This window comes from Leptodactylus fuscus, chromosome 7 (assembly GCF_031893055.1).
Source record: "Leptodactylus fuscus isolate aLepFus1 chromosome 7, aLepFus1.hap2, whole genome shotgun sequence".
Lineage (NCBI taxonomy): Eukaryota > Metazoa > Chordata > Amphibia > Anura > Leptodactylidae > Leptodactylus > Leptodactylus fuscus.
Genome location: NC_134271.1, coordinates 90,634,348 through 90,658,266, shown reverse-complemented (window position 1 = coordinate 90,658,266; position 23,919 = coordinate 90,634,348). Strand labels below are relative to the sequence as shown.

At 39.9% G+C, this 23,919-nt stretch overlaps 1 protein-coding gene across 1 annotated transcript in view; it reads left to right on the top strand.

Moving 5' to 3' along the window:
* Positions 1-18,743, top strand: part of RCOR1 (REST corepressor 1) — a 34,935-nt gene extending 16,192 nt beyond the window's left edge. The window contains exons 5-12 of the mRNA XM_075282565.1: positions 1,584-1,745; positions 3,411-3,529; positions 4,916-4,994; positions 10,847-11,041; positions 13,625-13,702; positions 15,893-15,950; positions 16,115-16,344; positions 17,519-18,743. Of these exons, the coding sequence (XP_075138666.1) occupies positions 1,584-1,745; positions 3,411-3,529; positions 4,916-4,994; positions 10,847-11,041; positions 13,625-13,702; positions 15,893-15,950; positions 16,115-16,344; positions 17,519-17,557 (960 nt within the window). The 3' untranslated portion in view covers positions 17,558-18,743. The remainder of the gene's footprint in view (positions 1-1,583; positions 1,746-3,410; positions 3,530-4,915; positions 4,995-10,846; positions 11,042-13,624; positions 13,703-15,892; positions 15,951-16,114; positions 16,345-17,518) is intronic.
* The last annotated feature ends 5,176 nt before the right edge of the window (positions 18,744-23,919 follow it).

The following is a 23,919-nucleotide window of genomic DNA, read 5'->3' as shown; positions in this document are numbered from 1 at the left end:
GGTGCTCTCAAAGGGCTTGTTCACATCTGCGCCCCGGTCTCCGTTTTTCAGGTTACCGTTTCCTGCCCAAAACTGGACAGGAGACTGAAACCTGCAGTCACTTTACAAACCCGTTCATTTGAACGGACATGCAGGACTTTGTGTCCAGTGAAAACAAAAAAAACGGTTTTGCCACGGAGAGCACAAAACACTCACCGGCACTCACGGCCGGACATGGTCTGCCAGGTTTCCATCTTCTGTCGGCAGAAGATGGAAACCTGAAAACAGAGATCGGGCGCTGGTGTGAACCCAGCGTAACCTGTCTCTATGGCTTTTCCAAAACTGCAATTTCCAGCATGTCCTAACGTGGCTGAGAGATTTAGTTTTGCAACAGTTGTCATGTTGGAGAAAAGACGCCATGTAGCAGGCTGCAGGAAAAACAGTGGTGGTAATACATCGCAGTTTTTCTTGCGTTTTTCACAGGTTTCCTCTGCGAACTTTCTGCTTCCTTTATACCTATAGGGAAACTGCTGTCATTTCGTAGGTATAATTGACATGCTGAGATTTCCAATACTGCGCATCTGATGGGATTTGCAGGGACTATAAAACAGTGTGTCCCTCCCCCCGTGCCACTTTGGGCCCCGGCCTAAATGTTTTTCCCTCACCGTTTCCCTGAAAAACTGACCTTCAATATGAAATCTCTGCTGTATCTATCTCTAGATGCAATACAATTCATGTCTATCAGATTACGTCTGTAGAAGTCTATTGAGAGATGGTAGTCAGAGGAGAGAGGAAGCAGCAGAAACACGATCAGACTACATGTACATAAACGTGCACCTCTGAGTCGATGAGAAAACTGCACGGGCATTACATGGATGATATGTGTGCTGTCCGTGCAGTCATTTCATTAATGAGTCTGGACTGCAAAATGGACAGGAAAATAGGACCTTACTTGAGTTTTGGTCACAGACCCCTGTGGGTCATTGTGCTAGCCATTAAAAGGATGACCAATGTGATTTGCAAAGCACATGGTCGTGTGCATGGAGCTTTAGTATGACACTGATGCTAAATAAGATCTTTCTATTACAGCACAATAGCTTTATTTGCATCGCTACAAGTCAGTACTTCTCTATGTATGTTCTGCATGGTCTTGTAGCTGTTTCTGAGTGAGAGAAAGGTATGGAGCAGATTCTCTTTTTAGTGTATGGCCATTAGTTTCCTCCCACCCACTCAGACTCTAAAAGTTGTTTAACAATTTTCTAATAACCAGGGATAGTGTTACACCTTATGTAACCTTATCCTGAAAAGTCACTTGGAGTAACGGGTACACTTTTAAGATTCAGGGTGAGGCTGGGACCTGAGCAAAGCTGAAAATAGTTCTTTAAAGTTGCATTATTTAGATGTTTTTTGTACAAGTGATCTCCCATGTTGTACGTGTGTGTGTGTGTGTGTACAGTATATATTATTTTTTCACACTTGTAAAAAGCTGAGGTTATCTGTTGGATCTGTGGTACACAAGTCTGTATGTAAACATTGGCAGCTCACTTGTGAAGTGTCGCTCCTATTCCTGCTGTGGCTTACACGATTACATGCTTCCTTCACAGGCTCTTGGAATGCTTTTCTGGCACAAGCACAACATTGAGAAGTCATTGGCTGATCTACCTAACTTTACTCCATTTCCTGATGAATGGACTGTAGAAGATAAAGTTCTGTTCGAACAAGCATTCAGCTTTCATGGAAAAACCTTTCACCGGATCCAGCAAATGGTAAGAGCGATTTAGAGATATTGTTTGTTGCATTATAGGAGCTTCCTAGTGTCAGCAAATATTTTATTGCATAATGAAGTTATAATTTTTCAGTATACTTTCTGTGTCACTTCATCACAGTTTTTCTAGATCTCTGCTAGCTTCCATTCTTTCCTTCTAATGTGTAACAATCCATGGTCATCTGATGAATGCCTGGTATTGAGACATACACTTGTGTCTCAATCACATGATCCTGGTCTGTATATTGCATGATATGTATTGATTTTTATGCACTGGAAGTAAATGAAAAGTGAAAGCAAGCGGAGATCCCGAAAACTACCCAATTGATACAGAAAGTATATTGGAAAATTGTAGAACTTTCTATTATGCAAAAAAAAAAAAATATTTGTGAAGGACAACCCTTTTAAAACCTATAAGCTCGGAGTTAAAGGAACACAGGTATTGACCATCTGGTGCAAGACCAAAGGAATTTCATTGCATGTAGTTATAACTTTCCAGCTGAGACTGGGTGCACAGCAATGTGAATAGAAAACTGCAAAAGGCCTACAAAACTTGTATGTTCACTCTCACAGCTACGAGCATGCATGTGACTGTATGCTTCCTGTTTGCACTTACATTTGGTGCTGTGTAGCTAAACTTTTTTTTTTTTTTCTTTTTTTTCCACTAGTTTGAAAATGAAAATTATGGATGTCTTTAATGGCACAGTTGTCACATCTTGACTACACAATGCTTGCAGACTTGTTCTAACTAACCCCATACATCATTGCAACCTCTGATCTTCTCTGTTGAATGCTTAGCTTTGCAGTCAGAGCCTGTGCACAAGCTAATGTAGTGATGTGTAGGTTTATAGAGTGCGTTGGTGCAATATAAGAAAAATCCGTTTATGGAATTTTAAAATAGAAGTAAAGTTAGAGGACTTTTTATGTCCTCTTAGACATGCAGTATTATGTACCGCTAGAAAGTGCACTGTTGGTTTTCCTGGTATGAGCCATGGTGCAAGAGATATTGATGCCGTTAGTTTCCGCACAAATTTTTCCCATGATCAGAAAGGTGGGCTTTACAGCCTAGCGACATCCCTGCGCTGTGAGGAACAGCCCAGTGATGATGACTCTGAGCAATAAGCCCTGGCTTTGTGACAGTTGGAAGATATTTGTGCCGAAATAGCATTGATATCTCCAGAACCATTGCTCATACCAGGAAAGCCTGAATTCCACGCACTGTCGGCTGTTTAGGTGTATATAATATGGTATATTTATGAGGAAGGGCTTCTTCGATTTAATTTTTTTTTTTTTTTTTCTTTTTGTGTTACAATAAATACTGCAGCAGAATTGTATTAGTCACTTTTGCCCATACAAGAAGATATAACCAAAAATGGTGCAAATCATAATGCCTTGTACAGCAGTGTTAAAGTAATTATACAAACTGGTTCCCCAAGGCTATAATAAACTTAAAGGTTTTATTTTTCGCAAAGTTTTTACTATCCTTTTCTGACACATTTGCCTCTTTCTACTCCTAATGATTGGTTGACTTGTGTTTCCATAGGCATTTGCAAAGATTGCCGTTATTGGCATAGTCATCACATCAGGCCAGGGGATTGCACAATAGATTTCCAGTTATACTTTCCTTTTACTCCTGACAACTAAACTTTCACTTAATTACTTGCAGCTTCCCGATAAATCCATCGCCAGCCTAGTCAAATTTTATTACTCATGGAAGAAGACCAGGTCCAAGACCAGTGTGATGGATCGCCATGCACGCAAGCAAAAACGTGAACGAGAAGGAAGGTAAAGGAATTCTATTCTGATTTCTGTAGTAGAGCTTACTATAGGAAGAACCCCTCCCTCTTATCACATCGTCACACATACTTGCTCCAGATTTATCAATGTACTTCTAGTTCCCGAGGCTGTATTTTACAGTGAAAAGTAGCCTTTTGTTAATCACTCCAGGAGTAAGATAAAATGGTCTTCAATTCATTGGGGGATAAATATCCATAGCAACAATATTTTTAGTTAAGTGCCAGTATTATGTGGCCGGCTGGTGGCATTGTCAATTATGTGTAGGAGTTTTGCTGAGCGTATTTTGTTGTTGGCTTAAGATGGCTGAGCGCTTGTTTAGCCGACAGCAATTTTATCCCATAAGCAAGCCATTCCATTCATGGAGGGGTCAAAAAAAACATGTCCAGCACTAATCTCACAGAGCAGACTAAAATGACTGTAATAACGGGTTAGGTTGCCCCATATACATGAACATTGTGTGTGTTGCTAGCTTTGGACGTAGTTCAAATGTCTGTATAAAGCTTATGCCAATGTACTTGTAAATATGGTAAAACCAATCCAAGACTGATGTAGATTTTGCTGCGATTTTCTGAGTTAAAGCCTGGAGTGACTTCAAATGAAATGTAAACTATAAAGGAAGTTCTTATACTTCTTCCCACTGCTGAGGCCGTTAATGACTTTGTCTCAAAAAACACAGCAAAATCTGCAGCAAACAATGCAGCATCTCTGCAGCGTATGTTCTGATCCTTAATCTTAACTAGAGCTCTTGGGCCCCAAGGCAAAATCTGTAATATGGCCCCTACATACCTTATGCCATTTAGAATAGTTCTATGTTTTCTGTGATAGATGAACCTTCAAGGCCCCCTTAGAGTCCAGGGCCTGGTAGCGACTGATACTGCTACACCCCTAATCTCCCTTTTGACCCTTTACTCCATTATCGATAGGAGTAAACTTTTTGAACACAGAGAGTACAGAAATCTTCAACATATTGGTGCAAAATCACAACTCCACTAAGTCCTAACAAATCCGTTTGCCCAAAATGCTGAATTGCCAGTAGCGCAGGAGAGTCAATCTGTCAAGTGGTTGTACTGGTTTACATAAAAATTGCTTCTTTCTTCCAGAAACTGTGCCGCACTTGTCCACAGATCATGTGTGATATAGCAGTTCTGTGCTGACTTCAGTACCCGCTACAACCTCCATTGGTGTGGTGCTGTTTCTGCAATAATATATTCTTGTCCTAGATGACCTGTTCTCTGAATCTCACATCTAGTAAATTTATTTTGCTGTTACCTTCTAGCAACTGGCATGTGATTCAGTTAACCATTGTCTGCATGTACAATACAAGTATTACACACCTTTGTTAATAAAAAATATTTCTTTTTAACTTGGAAATAGTGGAGACGAAATGGAAGAAAACAACGGCAACAACCCTGTTGATATGGAAGTTGATCCACAAAAAGAACCTAAAAAAGAGGCAAGTAAGCCTGAAACTGCTGTAATTTATTTCAAGATGACAGTCTACTCTTCTGACTGTTCTGGTCCTCTGTTATTTTTCCTGGGAGTGTGTGATTATATTAGCATCTAGGCATAACTAATGTATCTGCTATCCTAACATAACCTCTCTGGACTGAATGGACAACCCTGATTGTCAAGGTTAAGACTCACTTTATTCCTTTGTTAAATGGAAGAATGGCGCGGTGTCGCATTCTTAACCCCTTAGCGACCTTTGACGTACTATTACGTCATGGACGCGAGGTACTTCGCGCACCATGAAGTAATATTACGTCATGGTGATTCCGCCCGCTCACTAGCTGAGCGGGCGGAATCGGAACTGAGTGATAGCTGTTACTGACAGCTATCACCCTTTTCCATAACCTTCGGTCGGTACTTTTACCGATCGGAGGTTTTAACCCTTTGATTGCGATGGTCAAACATGACCACCGCAAACAAAGGGTGCCGCGATCTCCCCCCCCCCCCGCCAGCACCCCCCGGACCGAGATCGGGGGGTGCCGGTATCTGTAATACGTAGTCTGGGGTCTGGTTAGTGACCCCAGACAGCCCTGAGCACTCACTTACCTGGTGATGCTCCCGGCGTCTTCTGGAAGTGAGCTGTCCCGTCCGCACAGCTCACTTCCTGTGTCTAGAGTGAGACACGTGCAGGCTGTCACTGCAGCCTGTGTCTCAGTCTAGAGTAGAGAATCAGTGATGCAATCTTCACTGATCCATGTGTCCCATAGGGACACAAGAACAAGTAAAAAAAAAAAGTGTAAAAAAAAAAAATAAAGTATTTGAAAACAATTAATAAAGTTATAAAGTCCCAAAAATCCCTTTTTTTCTATAAAAAATGAATTATGTAAAAAAAAACACAAAAAATTAATAAAAACAATACATATTTGGTATTGTCGCGTCCGTAACAACCTGTACAACAAAACTGAAACAATATTTAATGTACAAAATGAACGGCGGTAAAAAATAACGGAAAAAACCCGCCGGAAGTAGTGATTTTTCGCCATCTCACCTTACAAAATGTGCTATAAAAAGTGATCAAAAAGTCATATGCACCCCAAAATAGTACCAATAAAATGCACAGGTTGTCCCGCAAAAAATAAGCCCTCAACCAACACTGTCAAGCGAAAAATAAAAATGTTACGCCTCTCAGAAGATGGCGATGCAAAAATCACTGATTTATGTCCCCAAATGTGTTTTTGTTCTGCAGACTTAGTATCGCATAAAAAAATAACATAAATGAGGTATCGCCGTAACCGTACCAACCCGCAGAATAAAGGTCACATGTTACTTATACTGTACGCTGCATGGCGAAAAATGTAAAAGGTAAAACTCAATACCAGAATTGATTTTTTTTTCTCTTTTAAATCCAGCAAAAAAAGAGTTAATAAAATGTAATCAGTAAGTTTTAGGCACCCCAAGATGGTGTCATTACAAAATACATCGCATCCCGCAAACAACAAGCCCTTATATGGCCACGTCAGCAGAAAAATAAAGAAAATATAGCCTCTACCAATGTGAAGACAAAATCACGCCGTATCACCAAATTATTAGAACACAACTGGGTGCGGCAGGAGGGGAATGTATAAGCTGTGCGAGCGAATATCAGGGGACACCCTATATTTACAGCTTATGAGGGAAAATATACCAGAAGTGACCCCCAAAGTGACCCCAGTGTGACTCCCCCAATCATAGGAGCTACTGGGGGTACAGTAGGGAATTTAGTGTCTGCAATGTCCTCCGCACCGCTTATATATTCCCTCTTCGCCATCCGCTGTGCAGTCACGTCCGGGATACTAATACTACACTACACCCCCTGATAAATTCTTTCAGGGGTGCAGTTTTCAAACTGCGGTCACTCCTTTGGGGAATCCACTTTTCTGGTACCTTACAGACTCTACAAACATGACATGGCGTCTAGATACCAAACATCTGAATCTGTACTCCAAAAGCCGCATCGCGCTCCTTCCCTTCTGCCCCCTGCTGTGTGCCCAAACTGCAGTTTATGCCACATGTATGACACATGTATGACACTGGTGTAACCGGGGTAATGTCATATGTGAGTATAAACTGATATTAGGGCACATATATGACACTGGTGTACCCCGGATAACGTACGTAATGTCATATGTGGGTATAAACTGATATTAGGGCACATATATGACACTGGTGTACCCCGGATAACGTACGTAATGTCATATGTGAGTATAAACTGATATTAGGGCACATATATGACACTGGTGTACCCCGGATAACGTACGTAATGTCATATGTGAGTATAAACTGATATTAGGGCACATATATGACACTGGTGTACCCCGGATAACGTACGTAATGTCATATGTGGGTATAAACTGATATTAGGGCCCAGCCAGACACAGAAGGGAAGAAGGTTATTTGGTTTTTGGAGCACAGACTGAGACGGTTTGGTTTTTGGATGCCATGGCACTTTTGCAGAGACTCTAAAATTTCCCCTACAAAATGGGGTCACTTCTTGGGGAATTCCAGTTTACTGGCACCTCCAGGGCTCTGCAAAAACAACATGGCGCCCAGGAAGTCCCTCTAAATCTGTACCCCAAAAGCTAAAAAGCGCAGTGCTCCTTCCCTTCTGAGCCCTGCTGTGCGCCCAAGCAGCAGTTTATACCCACATATATAATTTTTTTTGCCCCTCGGGAAGGCCCACTTAATAGTTTTAGGAGTGCAGGTCTCTGATAACACAAAGTGGGTGCAATGCATTGGATACCAAAATGGCATATTTCTTTAAAAATTTCAATTTTTGGGAAGCATTTTTAGTCTCAAAATCATAATACCACTTGATACATTCCTTGACGGGTGTAGTTTCTAAAATGGGGTCACTTTTGAGGGGTTTCTATTGTATTGATACTTTAGGGGCTCAGCAAATGCGACATGGCACCTCAAAACTATTCCAGCAATATATGCCCTCCAAAATCCAAATAGCGCTCTTTCCATTCTGAGCCCCAACATGTACCCATACAGCAGATTATGATCCCATATGGGGTATTGCCGTGTTCAGGGGAAATTGTGTAACAAACTGTGGGGGGCTCTTAATTCTCTAACTACTTGCAAAAATTAAAAATATGGCGCTAAATGGACGATTTATTGGAAAAAAAGTAATTTTTCATTTTCACATCTCAATGGTAAAAAAATCTGTGAAACACCTGTAGGGTCCAAGTGCTCACTAAACCCCTTGATAAATTCCTTGAGGGGTCTAGTTTTCAAAATGGGGTCGTTTGGGGGGGGGGGGGGGGGTTCCACTGTTCTAGCACTTCAGGGGCTCTTCAAATGCAACATGGTGCCTGAAACAGATTTCAGCTAAATTTGCCCTCCAAAATCCCAATAGCGATCCTTCAGCTCTGGACTTTACAGTGTGCCCATACATCACTTTACATCCACATGTGGGGCATTTCTGTAGTTGGGGCAAAGTGCTTGACAATTTGTGGGGTGCATTTTCTTTTTTAACCCCTTGTGGAAATGCATAATTTGGGGTTAAAGCTACATTTTATAGCAAAAAATGTCACTTTTCCTTTTGTTGGGCCAATTCTGTTACACTCCTGTAGGGTCCAAGTGCTCACTATACCCCTTGGTAAATTCCTTGAGGGGTCTAGTTTCCAAAATGGGGTGACATTTTGGGGGTTTCCACTGTTTTGGCACATTGGGGGCTTTGCAATCGGGGCATGGCGCCTGAAAAATATTCTAGCAAAATCTGGCCTACAAAATCCAATTAGTGCTCCATCCGCTCTGAGAGCGACCGTGTGCCCGTACATTAGGGTACCAGCACATATGGGGTATTGTCGTGTTCGGGAGAAATTGTGTAACAAAATGTGGGGTGCAGTTTCTCCTTTAAACCTTAGTAAATGTGTAAATTCTAGGGCTAAATGAATATATTAGTGACAGAAACTGAAAAATGTAAATTTGACCTCCATTTTGTTTTAATTGTTGTGAAATGCTGAAAGGGTTAAGAAACTTTCTAACTGCTGTTTTAGATTCTTTCAGGAGTGCAGTTTTTAGAATGGGGTGACTTTTCGGGGGTTTTATTAGAGAGGCCTTTCAAGTTCCCTTCAGAACTGAACTGGTCCCTTGAAAAATGTGTTTTGGAAATTTTCTTGAAAATTTGGAAAATTACTGCTTGACTTGTAAGCCTTATAATATCTGAAAAAAATGAAAGGGTGCTTAAAATTTGATTGCTACATAAATCAGAGACATGGTTAATTATATTTATGAAAAAATTCGGGTAGTATGACTTTCTATTTGAAAGGCTTGCAATTTCAAAGTTTGAAAACTGCATTTTTTTCAACATTTTCACCAAATTTCCTATTTTTTCATAATTAAAGACAAAACATATCAACGAAAATTTACTACTGACATGAAGTACAATGTGTTACGAAAAAACAATCTCAGAATCACTTGTGTAAGTTAAAGCGTCTCAAAGTTATCGCCATTTAAAGTGACACATGTCAGATTTGAAAAAAGAGGCCCGGTCCTTAAGTCACTTTTGGGCTGTGTCTCTAAGGGGTTAATGATGCTTCAAATTTGTCATTTTCTGGGGAATACAAGTATTTATTATCAGGACAGCCGATGCAGTTGTCCTCAAAGAAAGTGAATCATTGCAGGCCTTATGTACTGAAGAGCTGGCGGCAGCTATTTTAGGTGCAACCTTCCTCTAAGATGTTTTCTGGGGGTAATTTTTCATCCATAAATGGAAACTCTTGTCCTTGCTCTGAATGAAGAAAATGATTCTGTTGTGTTTAATTGTCAGCTGGCTTTTGTGTGCTAATGGTGAATATTCATCTCTCGCTGTTCTCTGCGTGTTCGACATTCACCAGCTAAAATTGAATTAGAGGATCAGTCGCTGCTGCGGAAGCTCATTATACAACAATTGTTTTTTGTGCTTGACTTTTAGTAGAATAGTCGCAGAAGTATCTGGTAATTGTGCTTATGTAGAATGATGGGCATAATCATTGATAACACTCTTACAATACACGTTTGTCCACTCTTTATAAAGTATGGTTGTATCCAGTTTTTCTTTTCTTGTTGTTTAACTCCTAGGTGCACCATGACATAACTGTACGTCCTGGAGAGAGCTTCATTAATGCACCAGGGCGTACAGTTACGTCAAACCTCCTGGAGCTTTTATTTGGCAGGGAGAATGGCTGGGGATTGGGAGCTTAGCTGTTTGCCGGCAGCTGAGACTCCCATGTGACAGATGAGGGACCATTACAAGCCTCCACTCTCTAGTGAACGCGTTCCCTTTTTTTTTTTTTTTTGATGTCCATATAAAGCAGAGGAGTATAAAATATTTTAAGATGGTCTCAAAAATTGATTTTGAGATCTCTCCTTGTAGTTAGAAAATGCAAACTTTCTTGTGTATAGAGAACCCTCTGGTTCAAGTAATGACCTCGTAGATATGAGTGTTTCTAAGAAAGCGTCCTGACAGACATTGAGTTCTGCAACTGTAGTCAGTCCTTTCCAGAAGATCGCCTCCTTACCCAGACCACAACTTCTGTAACAGATTTTCAGTTTTCCATACTAGCCATCTTCTTTGAGAAGACCACCTTTATAGAACACCACTCTTTCATGCAAGATGGTCATCTCAGATATTTCACTGTATGTTGTCAACACAAGTTCTTCCTCTACATGAATTTGAACAAGAATTTATTTGCCAAAGGCAAGCACAGAGCCTATAATTGCTAAGGAAGTTACAAAAAAAGTATACGTTCCAAATCCTTTAATTTTTAAATAACCTTTCAGATTTGTAAATTGCACCCCTAATATTAATTCATTTATTTCCTATGTGTATAGGAGCCAAAAAATGATACCATACCTCATGTCAAGAAAGAGAAACATCCATCACAGGCCAAGAACAGAGCTAAGAGGAAACCTCCAAAGGGAATGTTCCTTTCCCAGGAAGATGTTGAAGCCGTTTCGGCAAATGCCAATGCTGCTAATACGTTGCTGAGACAATTAGATATGGAACTAGTCTCCATAAAACGACAGGCAAGTACCATTACCTTTTGAATTGTAGTCTTTAGGCTGCTTTCACACGGTCAATATTTGGTCAGTGATTGTGTGCAAAAACTAGGAATGTGTTAACTCAGAACAGGTACAAATATTTCTATTATATATTTCTATATCTCTGTAGTTTCCACTCCTTAATTGTGGCACAAAATCACGGACCAAACACTACCATGTGAAAGTAGCCTTCAGCCCACATTGCGGAAACGCAGCACTCTTTTTGTTGCAGATTTTGCTGTGTTTTTTTTTTTTGTTTTGTTGTTTTTTTTAAATAAAAGCCAAAGCCAGGAATGAATTGAGCAAAAGCTAGAAGTATAAGAGCTTCCTATATATTCCCCATTTGTTTTGTAGCCATTCTTGGCTTTGGCTCAAAAAAAACAAACAAAGCTGCGTTTCTGCATCATGGGCCATAGCCTTAAAGTTGACCATGAATATATTTTTGCAGCCTCTCTTACAGGACTTTTTTTTTTAATAAAACTACATTTTTTTTCATGGATATGTAGAGTAAGCCCTCTGTGGGTACCCAACCTACCAACAGGAAATTGTATAAAATAAAAATATGTAGGTGAGCTCTGCGTAAACTCAGCACTTTGCGTTTCCAGGTGACACTTACTTTAAAACAATGTCAAATATGCTAGAATATGTTGTAGATGGTATTATTCTAACCATTCTCATATCTTTTAGATATCCAATGTAAAAGATGTCTAATAGATGCACCATTCCCTTAAAAGAAAAAAAACAAAAAAAAAACAAAAACTGCTTTTTTCATTTCTGGAACCTTTGACGGCTCTGGCACACCGCTATTGCACTTGAGCCTCATTTGCATATTTTTAATAACTGCCTTTTCAAGGAAATGGTGCATGTGTTGTACTGCGTAGAGGTATGTTGGTGCTCATTATTATGTTCCCTACAATTCACTGTGATGCTGGGTTCACACTAGCGCCCGGACTCTGTTTTCAGGTTTCCGTCTTCTGCATGCAGAAGACTGAAACCTACCAGACCGAGTCTGGCCGTGAGTGCCGGTGAGCGTTTTATGCTCTCTGCCGCAAAACAGTTGTTTTTTGTTTTGTTTTTTTTTAAACCAGACACAGAGTACTGCATGTCCGGCTCTGTGTCCGGTTTAAAAAAAAAAAACGGTTTCGCAGCGGAGAGCATAAAACGCTCACTGGCGCTCACGGCCAGACATCTTTCAAACCCATTTAAATGAATGGGTTTGAAAGAGTCCTGCAGGTTTCTATTTCCTGCACAAAACAGAAGCAGGAGACGGAAACCTGCATGAACGGAGACCGGGTGCCGATGTGAACGAGCACTGACTTGTTTTATAGTGAGTTTCCTGGTGACTCCATTTAAGATGTCCTCTGGCTCCCCTTGGTATCATTCATCTTGCAGTGCTCGAGCCTGTAGAGCCTCAATCCATGTTTTATTCTGATGTTATTCCAGATCCTCTACCGCTTTGGGGAGTCTATAATGCAGGTTATTTTAAATTTGTTCCCTGTTGCGCAGTAACCATTCAAGAATCCATATTTGTGCGGTCAAAGTAGTAAAATGCTGTCATTTACATTGCAACCAATATATGTAATACAAAAAAAATATATTAAGTACCTATAAAATAAATCCTCAGAGCTGCAGTGGACATTGCCGCGCTATGTAAAAATGGAGTCTTTACATATTTCATACCTGTGAATGCTTCAGCCAATTGCTAGCCTCATCGGTCATGAGCCAAAGCTACAGGCATCTCAGTAGAAGCCAATGATTGGCTGCAGCATTCACCTTAATGATGTATATGACCTCAAATCTTATTATCATTATTATTTTTTAATTACTTTGCACACTTAGTGATCATGTTACGTAGATATCACCAGCGGAGAACACATTCGAGATATGGGCGCTGTATACATAAGCCTAAACCCACTGTTGAAGGTTCTATAGTCCCAAGATGTAGCCGACTATGACAGATTTCACCTCAGTTTTTCACAGAAACTAGTTATCTTAGCAAGTTTTGACTTTTAATTTGTGTGGGGCTCAGACACCGTGCACTCAGGAGAATGAGTTTTTTATCCCCTTTTCTGAATGAAGTGTTGGTCGGGATTGCATGCACACTGCACAGCTGTTGGTGACACTCCCATTGAAGTCAGTGGAATGATGCACGCACCAACCCAGCAATCGCTTCATTCAGAATGACTAAAGGGAAATAAAATCCCCTTTTTTTTTTTTTTTTTTTTTTTCCCTAATTGGTGGGGTGTGAGTGGTTTGAGACCCATCGATCTGCAAGTTACCCATTATCTTGAGGATAGGGGATAACTTACTAAGAGAGGATAACCCCTTTAATGTCACTAACGCTGGCACAAAAAAGTTGCTTGAAAGTAAGTTATGGCTGAAAAGTGAACAGCTGGTTATTAGGGTAACATTAAGAGACTATTGGCGTGTGGTTGGTTAAAGGTCTGACCTCTGGAATTCCTACTGATCAGCAGAATGACAGGGTTACGGTGTGGCCCAAAGAACATCCTTTACACTCTTATCCTGCTAAGGTCAGTTTGTTTAGAATGGTTTTTCTCTCTTCTTTAGATCCAAAATATTAAGCAAACAAACAGCGCTCTCAAGGAGAAGCTACAGGGTGGAGTAGAAGAGTTCAGGATTCCTGAAGTAAGTGCAGGCCCTCTTAGCGTTAGGACATGTTGTCGTCTTTTAAAAATCCTTGTGGTGTCGTCCCCCCCCCCTCCTTTTTACCCCCCCATTTAACAGGTTCCTCAGAAATAAACTGATTACATATGTATTAAAGTGGAACATAATGTAGCTGAAACGGACATATTTAGGGCTAGTTCACACGTAAAAACCTCCTGGCTTATTTTGGTCCTGAAAAAAAAACACTTCCTAATTAGGAAGCTTTTTTTTTTTTTAACCTTGCCAAGCTTTTTTTGGAGCTTTTTTTTTTTGTAAAAACCGCTTCCAAAAAAAGCCAGGCTGTTTTCCCCTCCCATAAAGTGAATGGGCTGAAAAAACCGCTAGCGTTTTTTTTTTTTTGCAAAAAAAACGTGTCGCTTATTTTTGAAAAAAAAAACCGCGCGGAAAAAAAAACTGCGCGGTTTTTGCCTCCCATTCACTTCTATTGCTTTCTTCAGGCGGAAAACGCCTGAAGAAAGGTCATGTCGCTTCTCTTTTCTGCTAGCTGAAAAAAAGCTAGCAGAACATCTAAGGCCCCGTTCACATCTGCATTCTGGCCATTCTGTTTCCCTATCTGCATGAAATATGCGGAAAGAAAACTCCTGAAAGCAGCACTTTTCTCTGCACATTTTTTATGTGGAAACCACACGTACCCCATTATAGTCTATGGGATCCACCAGTTTCCTAAGGTAACCATGTGGGTTTTTTGTTTTTTTTTGCGGATAGGTTTTCGTTCGGGACTCCCTGAACGGAAACCCACACACAGATGTGAACCGGCCCTAAGTAGTTCATGTAAACATGAATGTAACATGTTCAAGTAAACTCCTTGTTTAGTCAAGCAACCCATCTTGCATGGTGATGGTACCGTACAAACTGCACAGTAGCTACCCAAAGTGACAAAAGCCCAAAATAACGCAACGTCAAAAAGTATTAATTCTTTTAAAAAACAAACCTATAAAGCGACCGAAGTAACCACAGCTTAATCCAGGTTGATATCTCCCTAATGATGTCTGATTTAAAAAGTCCCCTGCAGTGTCACAGCAGAGATGAAGAAGCAGGATATGAGCCAAAGTCTATTTAAATGCAATCTAATAATGAAACGTATTATACAAAAATGTACTTTTCTTTTTTTGCTTTGTAAGCGCTGTTCACATATGCATATGATCATAACAGAAGCAAGAAATCCTTCATATAACAAATCCGATTCATTGCTATCGTTTTGATGCCAATAATGGCATGGGATGCTAACAGCCAAAACTCCCAAAAGAGGCTCTCTACCTGCAGTACAAATGGGAACAAGGCCTATTTGGGTTTTTTTTTTGTTTTTTTATTTATTAGTTTTGAAGTTAAATTGTGCAAGTTCTGTTATATACTTTCTTTCCATTTCGCTTGCTGTTGATGATTGGATGCATTGTTCTGCAGTTGGTCATATAATATAGATCCTTAAAGGGATCCTATCATTAGAATCCCTTTTTTCTAACTAACACGTCAGAATAGCCTTAAGAAAGGCTATTCTTCTCCTACCTTTAGATGTCTTCTCCGCGCCACCGTTCTGTAGATATTCTGTTTTCCGTCTTTATGCAAATGAGTTCTTTCAGCTCTGGAGGCGGGCCCCAGCACTCAAATAGCACCTGGGGTGTCCCCAGTGCTGCAAGAGAACTCTCCAGCACCACCTCCATCTTCTTCAGGAACCGGCCTCTATGCGTCGTCTTCCGGCCTGGCTTTCAATCTTCTACGCAAGAGCTCGCGTAAGCGGCCACAAAATAATGGCCGCACGCAAGTGCAATCGGCTCAGCGCGAGGCCTGCTGGCAGAGTCGATTGCGCATGCATAGAAGATTGAAAGCCAGGCCAGAAGACGACGTGTAGAGACCGGTTCCTGGAGAAGATGGAGGCAGCGCTGGAAAGTTCTCTCGCAGCACTGAGGACGTCCCCAGTGCTGTTTGAGCGTTGGGGCCAGCCCCCAGTGCTGTGAGAGAACTCATTTGTATAAAAACGGAATATCTACCGAACTGCGGCACGGAGAAGACCTCTAAAGGTAGGAAAAGAATAGCTTTTCCTAAGGCTATTCCTACGTGTTAGTTATAATTAAAGGCATCCTATCATTCGAATCCCTTTTTTCTATTATGAGTAAGCTGGAGATTAATCTAATTTGTTTTTATGTTTCTATTTAGGCTGCTCAAAAATTTAATGCCCGCTGGACAACAGAGGAACAACTTCTTGCTGTACAAGGTAATAAATGGCCATCATTATGATAATCTTTGATCAATTACACACTAAAATATATGTGTGATTCATATATATCTAACTTTAAATGTATCAGACCTTCACTCATATGAAACCATATCATCTCTGTAAACCATTTGTATTTGATTATTTTTACATATGACCCACAGCCATACGAAAATATGGACGTGACTTTCAAGCCATCTCTGACGTGATTGGTAACAAATCGGTGATACAAGTGAAAAATTTCTTTGTAAATTACCGCCGCCGTTTCAACATTGATCAAGTTTTACAAGAATGGGAAGCTGAGCATGGTAAAAGTGAGGAGAATGGAGAATGCCTCGACAAGCCAATGAAATTACCAGATACTGCTATTAAGATGTCAGATGAGGAGGAAGAGGTAAGATATCTCTATTATGCTGGTTCTATAGAGAGGGCTGTGTAGAGTTGCATGTCCAGCTTTAGTGATTTATACATGGTCTCTATGGCATACAATACCCAGTAAAGGATAGTGACCAGCTGAGCAGTGACCCTCATAGATGCTGCACACTTAAAGGGGGTGTCCAGGATAAACTAATTAACCCCTAAACTCCCTCCCCCACCTAACTTCTAATTTACATCAATTGAAAAAAACACAAAAACCCCCCACTATAATTACCCATATCCCTGGAGCGGTCATGTGACTGCTCCAGGGATACTTTCTGATCTGGTGACGTTCCTTTTCATCACTTGTGAAACGGAACGTCACCATCACTCTTCCCCCTATCCCCATCAATGCTTACCGAGCCTTCCTGTGTCCAGGGACAACTCCTCGCTGTCTTCTAGCAGTGGGTGGAATAGGTTAGCCATGGAGAAGGTGAGAGGGGCTAGTAATGGGTGGGATCGTTAGTCAGTGAAAGGTATGGCTGGGTTCACACAGGGTTTTTTGGACCAGATTTTGACGCGGGAATCCGCCTCAGAATCTGGTTCCAAAAAACGCCTTCCATGGCTAGACGTGACTGTTGCGGCATTCGGGATGTCGCGCCACAGAATCTGCGGCAAAAAAGGGCAGCCTCCTTCTGAACGAAGTGAACGGCTCCCATTGAAGTCAATGGGAGGCGGGGTTTTTTTTGAGCCGGATTCCGTGTCAAAATCTAGTCCAAAAAACCTGTCTGATCCCAGCCTAACACTATGTAAACAAACAGAGGATGCAGCAGACACTCAGAAATCACTTCAAACACTGCTAAAGGTATATGGTGTACTTACTAACCCTTCACTAGCACCTTTCTAAGAAAAAAATTTCTGCTTGGAAAACCCCTTTAACTGGAAACCTAAAAGAGGGAACAGGGATATATTGTTACGCTTTCTTTTCCTGTTCATCTTAATTGGCATGCATCATATATTTTGTGTTTTTAAGGTCTATCTATCTATATCCAGATTAAAAAATAAAAAATATTGCAATCTTTGAAATAATTAAGAGCCATGATGTTTTTGGGTCCTTCAGAAGTTCTTTGCTACATGTACTACTTGAGGCTTCATTTATAACTAATTTAACCATTTTTTTTTTCTTTTTTTTAATGTATTTTTCTCCTCAGAGTGCCCTTCTAGATGTCAGATACGCTTCTGCTTCATGAGACCAAGAACTGTTGTGTTGACTACTTAAATTGCCCAGAATTTCAGGTATTACAAGAACTCGGCCAACCACCTGCGTCATGCTTTGTGGACAAGCAGCTACTTACCAAAAAGGCAAATAAGTTCCAGCCCTTTGCGATATCTGCCTTAATCATCTCTAGTTAACCCCGCACATCCACATTCGGCTTCCACACTTATTCTTGAGGACAGAAACTAGAAACAATGTGACCTCTTTCAGCCTGTAAATAACTCGCAACCCGTACCCACACCTTGTCTCTGAGATGCTCTTGGCTGCCTGATGACCACGGTCCTGGCTGTACAGAAGCTGCATGCACAAACTTGGATTCTTGGCTTTTTGGATGTCGTAAATTAGTTTAGCATTAATGAAGACCCCCTCTTCCTCTCTGCATTTTTTGTATCATGGACAAAAACTCTGCGACTGATGGTCAGATCAACTTTACGTTCCATTGGGCTGATTTCTGTGGACAAAATGAAATTCTCATTCGTCTAATGTTTCTGCCATTCTGGGTGCTGTCTCCAAACTGGTTATTTTTTTGACCATCGTTCGGGAGAAAGAAGAATCTTAGAATTTCCCTAGATATTAGGGAATTTATTTGATTTTATGGTTTCCTCAGTATACAGAATTTTATTTCCTTTAAGATTTATTTTTTAATTTAAATAGCTGCTTATTGTCCTAATATGAAATACTCACCATATGTTATATTATTACTATCCTCCACAGGTTACAGCTTCAAATCGTGTTAAATAACAGTTAATGTACTTGAGTAACACCACATCATGAATTTTTTATTTTGTTTTGTTTTTAAAATATCCAGAGCTGTGATCCAATTAGAATGGCGACGTAACTGCAACAGTTTGCCATCCTACTTGCTGCACTGTACTTACAGGAAACTTAATGCAGATTTGGCTGGGAATAGAGCATAAAATGTCCTGCAACTAAAAAGCAGGATTTGCAAAATGCACATTTTGCATAAATCTAAACTGTAAAAGAAGATAAAATGTTCCAGACGTGGAATTTTCCTACAACTTCCTAGCATTAAGATGTGCAATGTCCAGATGATCCCACTTGCAATCCATGTTTGTGCACATGTAAAGTTGATAATCATGTCTATAATTTTAGCCTTTATACACACTTGTAACTATACAAAGCTCCAGAAACCAATTAAATCACCTTTGTATCTCCGTAATACTAGTAAATACTTTTTTTTTTTTTCTTTTCTTGCTACATAACTTATTTGTACTATGGATCATGTTTATTTAATCATATGTTTTATTTGCATGCTTATGTGCCTTTTACATTTTACTACTGGCTAATCAGGAGATATAATATTGTCTTTTCCTGTATCATATGGCTAGATTGTTTCTGCCTTCTTGTTCAGAAAATTAATATATATATATTTTTTTTTTTTTTGGTCGAATTGCTTGTGTGCAAGCAATCAGAATTTTTATATTTATTTGGCATTGGCAATTTTGGTAAACTCTCCACACAGTTGTACCAGAGATCTCCATGTAACCCCAACTCCAGCGTCTCTCATATCGCTGCTATACATTGAAATGTCGGGCATGTGCAGTAAGGGCAAAGAGGCTGATTTTGACAGCGGATTTCACTTCAAAATCTGCCCCTTTACAATAGTGGTCTATGTAAACTGCTAGCTTTTTTTTTTTTTCCTGCTAGCAGAAAAAAAAGTAACATGACCTTTCTTCAGGCGTTTTCCGCCTGAAGAAAGCAATAGAAGTGAATGGAAGGCGAAAAACGTGACACGTTGTTTTCGGCCCATTCACTTTACGGGAGGGGAAAACAGCCTGGTGTTTTTTTGAAGCGGGTTTTCCAAAACTGTTTTTGAAGCTGTTTTTTTACAAAAAGCGCGGCAAGGTCCAAAAAAAGCTTCCTAATTAGAAAATGTTTTTTTCTAGTGCCAAAATAAGCCACACGTAATTTACGTGTGAACTAAGCCTTAACACTCCCTTCTGAGCGCTACTGCACATCCCCGTGTGCTTTCTTCCGCTGTCCACAAGAAAATGGCGCTCAGGCATGTTCAGTAGCACTCAGAAGGGAGCGTTGCTGCGCATACCCAGCATTTCAATGTACAGGAGCGATATGGGTTCCAAAAGTATCAGGCCTATGGTATTAGTGGAGAAGTACACTTTATCTAGGAGTTAAAACTTTTTACATGAAAATACTGAATTAATTCAAAGGAAAAGATATCTCTAAGACCATGGTCTCCGAATCTATCCTGTGTGACCCTCAGACCTGACGTATCCACTCCCAAAAATCAGAGGAGAAAATGGGACTTTTCCAACAATGATAATCAGATGTAATTTCCTAGTGCCTAATACAGTTGAACCAACTGGTAGACAGTTCTCTGTTACCAGATTTTCTTACTACTTGCAAGGATAATATTTTTTGTCACATGATGAAGACAGGCAATTTCCTTGTTGACTTTGTTCTCTAACAAACCACAAGAAAGGCACTGATGTTTTCAACATGGTAATACTACTTTCTTGCAGGTAACTTCTCACTGCTTCCATGAAGCCAGTCACAAAAGTCTATAGACTGTACTTAACCAAAGTGTCCACTGTTTACCAAGATGGGGATGCTCCGCTATATATATATATATATATATATATATATATATATATATATATATATATATATATATATATCTCTTGTCCTTTCTATTCTATATCTCTTGTCTCTGTTAAAGGTAATCTGTCAAAAGATTTCTGCTTGCCAAACCACTGGCAGTGCTTTAATGGAGGACCTCTGCATTGGTGTTGACCTATTGCTTCAGGGTTTGTTTGAAGTACCAAACCCTGCTGCTATGCTGGGCACTCCATGGTAGATACATGTGGTGTATGCTACTGAGGCCTTTGCTCACAAGGGAAAGTCGCTGCACATTTTCCTTGGTAGTCTAATGCTATAAACTCTTTGGTAGACAAATCTTCTGACAGACTCATTCCCACTGATTTCTGCACAGTTGGAGTTATATCTCCCACTTGGCAGGAAAATGTTTTATGAAAACATATACTTATGAAAACCAAGTTCTTTGCTGACATACACTTTGTAAATTGGTATAAACGATGATAAATTTCACCACTTTGCACCCTCTGAAGAAAGGTGCAAAATTTCTGACTTGATCCAAAAATGGATTTTTTTTTTTATTTATTTTTTTTTAGGTGGTTTGCTCGTTTTCTGGGGCACAAGCCACGGTAATTTAGCCTCAGTGTATAAAAATAAAATTATACTTTCCAAACCTGTAATAAACTGTGGTGAATATGTAAGGGAGGAAAACTTGCACCCTGGGATTTTTTAACTTCTCCCTAAACATAATGCGTTCATTGTTTTTAGTTTGGTCGTTGTAATATAGAGAATAGTTGCACAAAAATAATTCAGAATTTATAGCTTCCCCCCCCCCCCTTTTCTCCCTTTTACCCCCCGGAAAGAAAGGATTAAGAAGAATAGTTACTACTGTGTGGAGGAGCCGTAAGATTTACTCACCTGAATCTGCCGGTTCCTAGTATCATTAATATTATTGAAATGAGGGTCAATTAAAACTTGCCTAATATATTCATCCAATTTTTATAATGTCAATGTGGATGTTTAAATTTTTATATATTTTTAGTGAAAGCGGAAACTTATGTTTCAGAAATATTGAAAATATTGTCCAAAACATGTGATGCGCCAACCTATAGTTTTACAAAACTCCCCCCCCCCCCCCCCCCCCCCCCCGTAAACCATTATAAACAGATTTATTTATTTAATTTGAGGAGGAATTCACTTGCTGCAAAAAAATGTGAGAGCTGTACTACAATGAGAGGATAAACCTAATCATGTTGTTTAATAATGATCCATGTGTTTCAACCCATTTATTATCTTATTGTATATAAATATCATAGCCTATTTATTATTCCTTCATGAGGAGCAAGGTGCAAATATTTTATTAGATGGTTTGCTCTGTTTTAGATGTGCCTGTTCCTTACTTAAATCATGTAGCTGACAAATCAATTCCTTGCAAAACCAGCCTTAACGTGAATGCTTTCAGCTACCACTAGGTGGAGTCTGCTGCATACGTCCCTGTTGTTACTGTAAAACCAGTATGCAGTGAGCGTCCCCTAGTGGCTGCAATATGCGGACAGAATTTAATTGTGCTTTGGTGATCCTGGGTGGGTTACTGTAACAGAAGATATAAGCCCTTAAAACATAGCAGTAGGGGTTAGTCACTTAAACTGTCCCTGCCCCCCACACCTTAAGCCATGTTTACTGGCTAACCCAACTTTAACATCTTGAGTCTCTACACAGGGACCCTCTCCTCTACCAGCACTGTTATAACTTTAGTTATTGTGTTATTGGGGAGTTTGATCTTCTTTTCCTGGCTCGGCATGATTCCTTTATTTGTAAGTGTGCTTCTTTGATCGATTATAATGTGATCGATTTGTCTTCCTAGAAGAGGGAGAACAAATCTGTTGTCATGCTTTTATATCTGGTGCTTCTGCTAGAGCTGGAGCCATTATGTTTTGACGCTTTCAGAATAATGAATATTTAAGGAGTAGCTTTGCTTTTGATCATCGTTTTTCAGTTTACAACTACAAAGAATGTTGATTAACTTGCAAATGCCTGGATTTGACTTAACTTGTGAGTGTTATACTACAGTTACAACCAAAGCTGCATTGAAAATCCTTTAAAGTTTTCACTTCCATAATGTGTTCTCAGATACCACTGACAGCTTAAGTTCTATAGTTCACTATTATACTCTGATATGAAAAAATTTACATTTGTTTGCACAGATCATGTTCTTCTGTGGTGGGAAACTGGGCTGATGAAGTGGGGCGTGCAGGTAGATGTGAGGTCATTGACTATATTTTTTGTTTCCCCGTATTAGCTTGGGTTTCCCTATGCTATGTTCACACTAGGCCTACTTCTCTGTTTTTCCGGTCCCCTGATGGACCCGAACAACAGAGGAGGCGGCCCACTTAAACAGCAGTTACACACTTAGTGTAGTGGGCTCCACTAACCATAATGGGGTCCGTCAGGTGTCCGCTGTTTTAAAACTGTAACCAGTGGAGGAAAGAATCTTTTGTGCTGGACTACTTCTTCCTCTGCTGACATTTCCCTACAAAGACTCTGTGGCAAATGTAAATGTAACCTTAGGGAGCTTAGATTGTGAGCCCTATATGGGACAGTGGCTGACAGTAGGTTCCTACTAGCAGTGTCTTGGTGGTTAGATACGGAGCCCATAAGGCCTAGTCTGTCGCTTTTAAACTGAAGTAGCTGGAGGATAAAAAAAATCTGTCCAATGGAGACTTCAATGCTAATGTGAACATAGCCTGACAGTGACTGTAAAGTGCTGCGAAATCTGTTGGTGCTATACAAGTAACAGAAATAAGCTTTGGTTGTCACTGGAATATAGCACCTGATGTAAACGCCAAGCAAAGCAGCTTGGTGACTTGTACTCCAAAATGATGATGAAACGCTTGAGGCTACCCTAGTAGCCATGTCCTGAATTCCCTGGATATAAACCTATACATTTTTATGATCCAATTCCTATAGGAAGCAAAGCACAATAGCTGTAAGCTTAGGGCCAGGGGTATTATGTTTTTGGTCTTGAGTCCTTCACTAGCAAACTGATGAAGGTTGTGTTACCATTGCAGCAAATCATCATGGCAAGCATTGCCTACCCCCTGGCTTAGACTATGCATGTTGTATAATAGGATGTTTACATATATGAAATTGTACATTTATACTGGAGTGTATGGCGATTCCATGAAACCATTGTTATCTGATGCATACAAATTGCCACAGAATAACACAAGAACAACATGCAATACTTTGTAGAAAAATAGATGTGTAAAATATGAAACTAGGCCCGGAAAGGGTTAAACATGGTGTGTTGTGATAGATGTGTTGTAAGTAAATTTGTCCTTTTACTTTCATTGTGAGATGAATGTCCATTGCTTACCAAGCCTGCTTAGTCACTGGCAGTTTTATTTTATTTTAATTTTTTTTTTTTTTTTTTAATTTTACTTTTTGGACTTTTTAATATTTTACTGTAAAAAAAAAATAGTGGAAGCTGAATTTGTGATCTTACATAATTAAATATATTCTTTATACATGAATGATGGTGTGTACAATTTTCTCTTAAAAAAAAAAAAAAAATCTCCATGGCGTGAGCTTAACATTCTGTGGTTCTCCTTTTGTTTCTACATTTAACTTTAACAGTGTAGCTTCATCTAGAGACTGGCAGCCATATAAATACTAGAACTACCCCAATATGTGAGTAAAGATCTGTTAAAGTCATTAGTTCTATTTAGTTTTCCTATGCCAATAAAACGCCTGTAAGTGCAC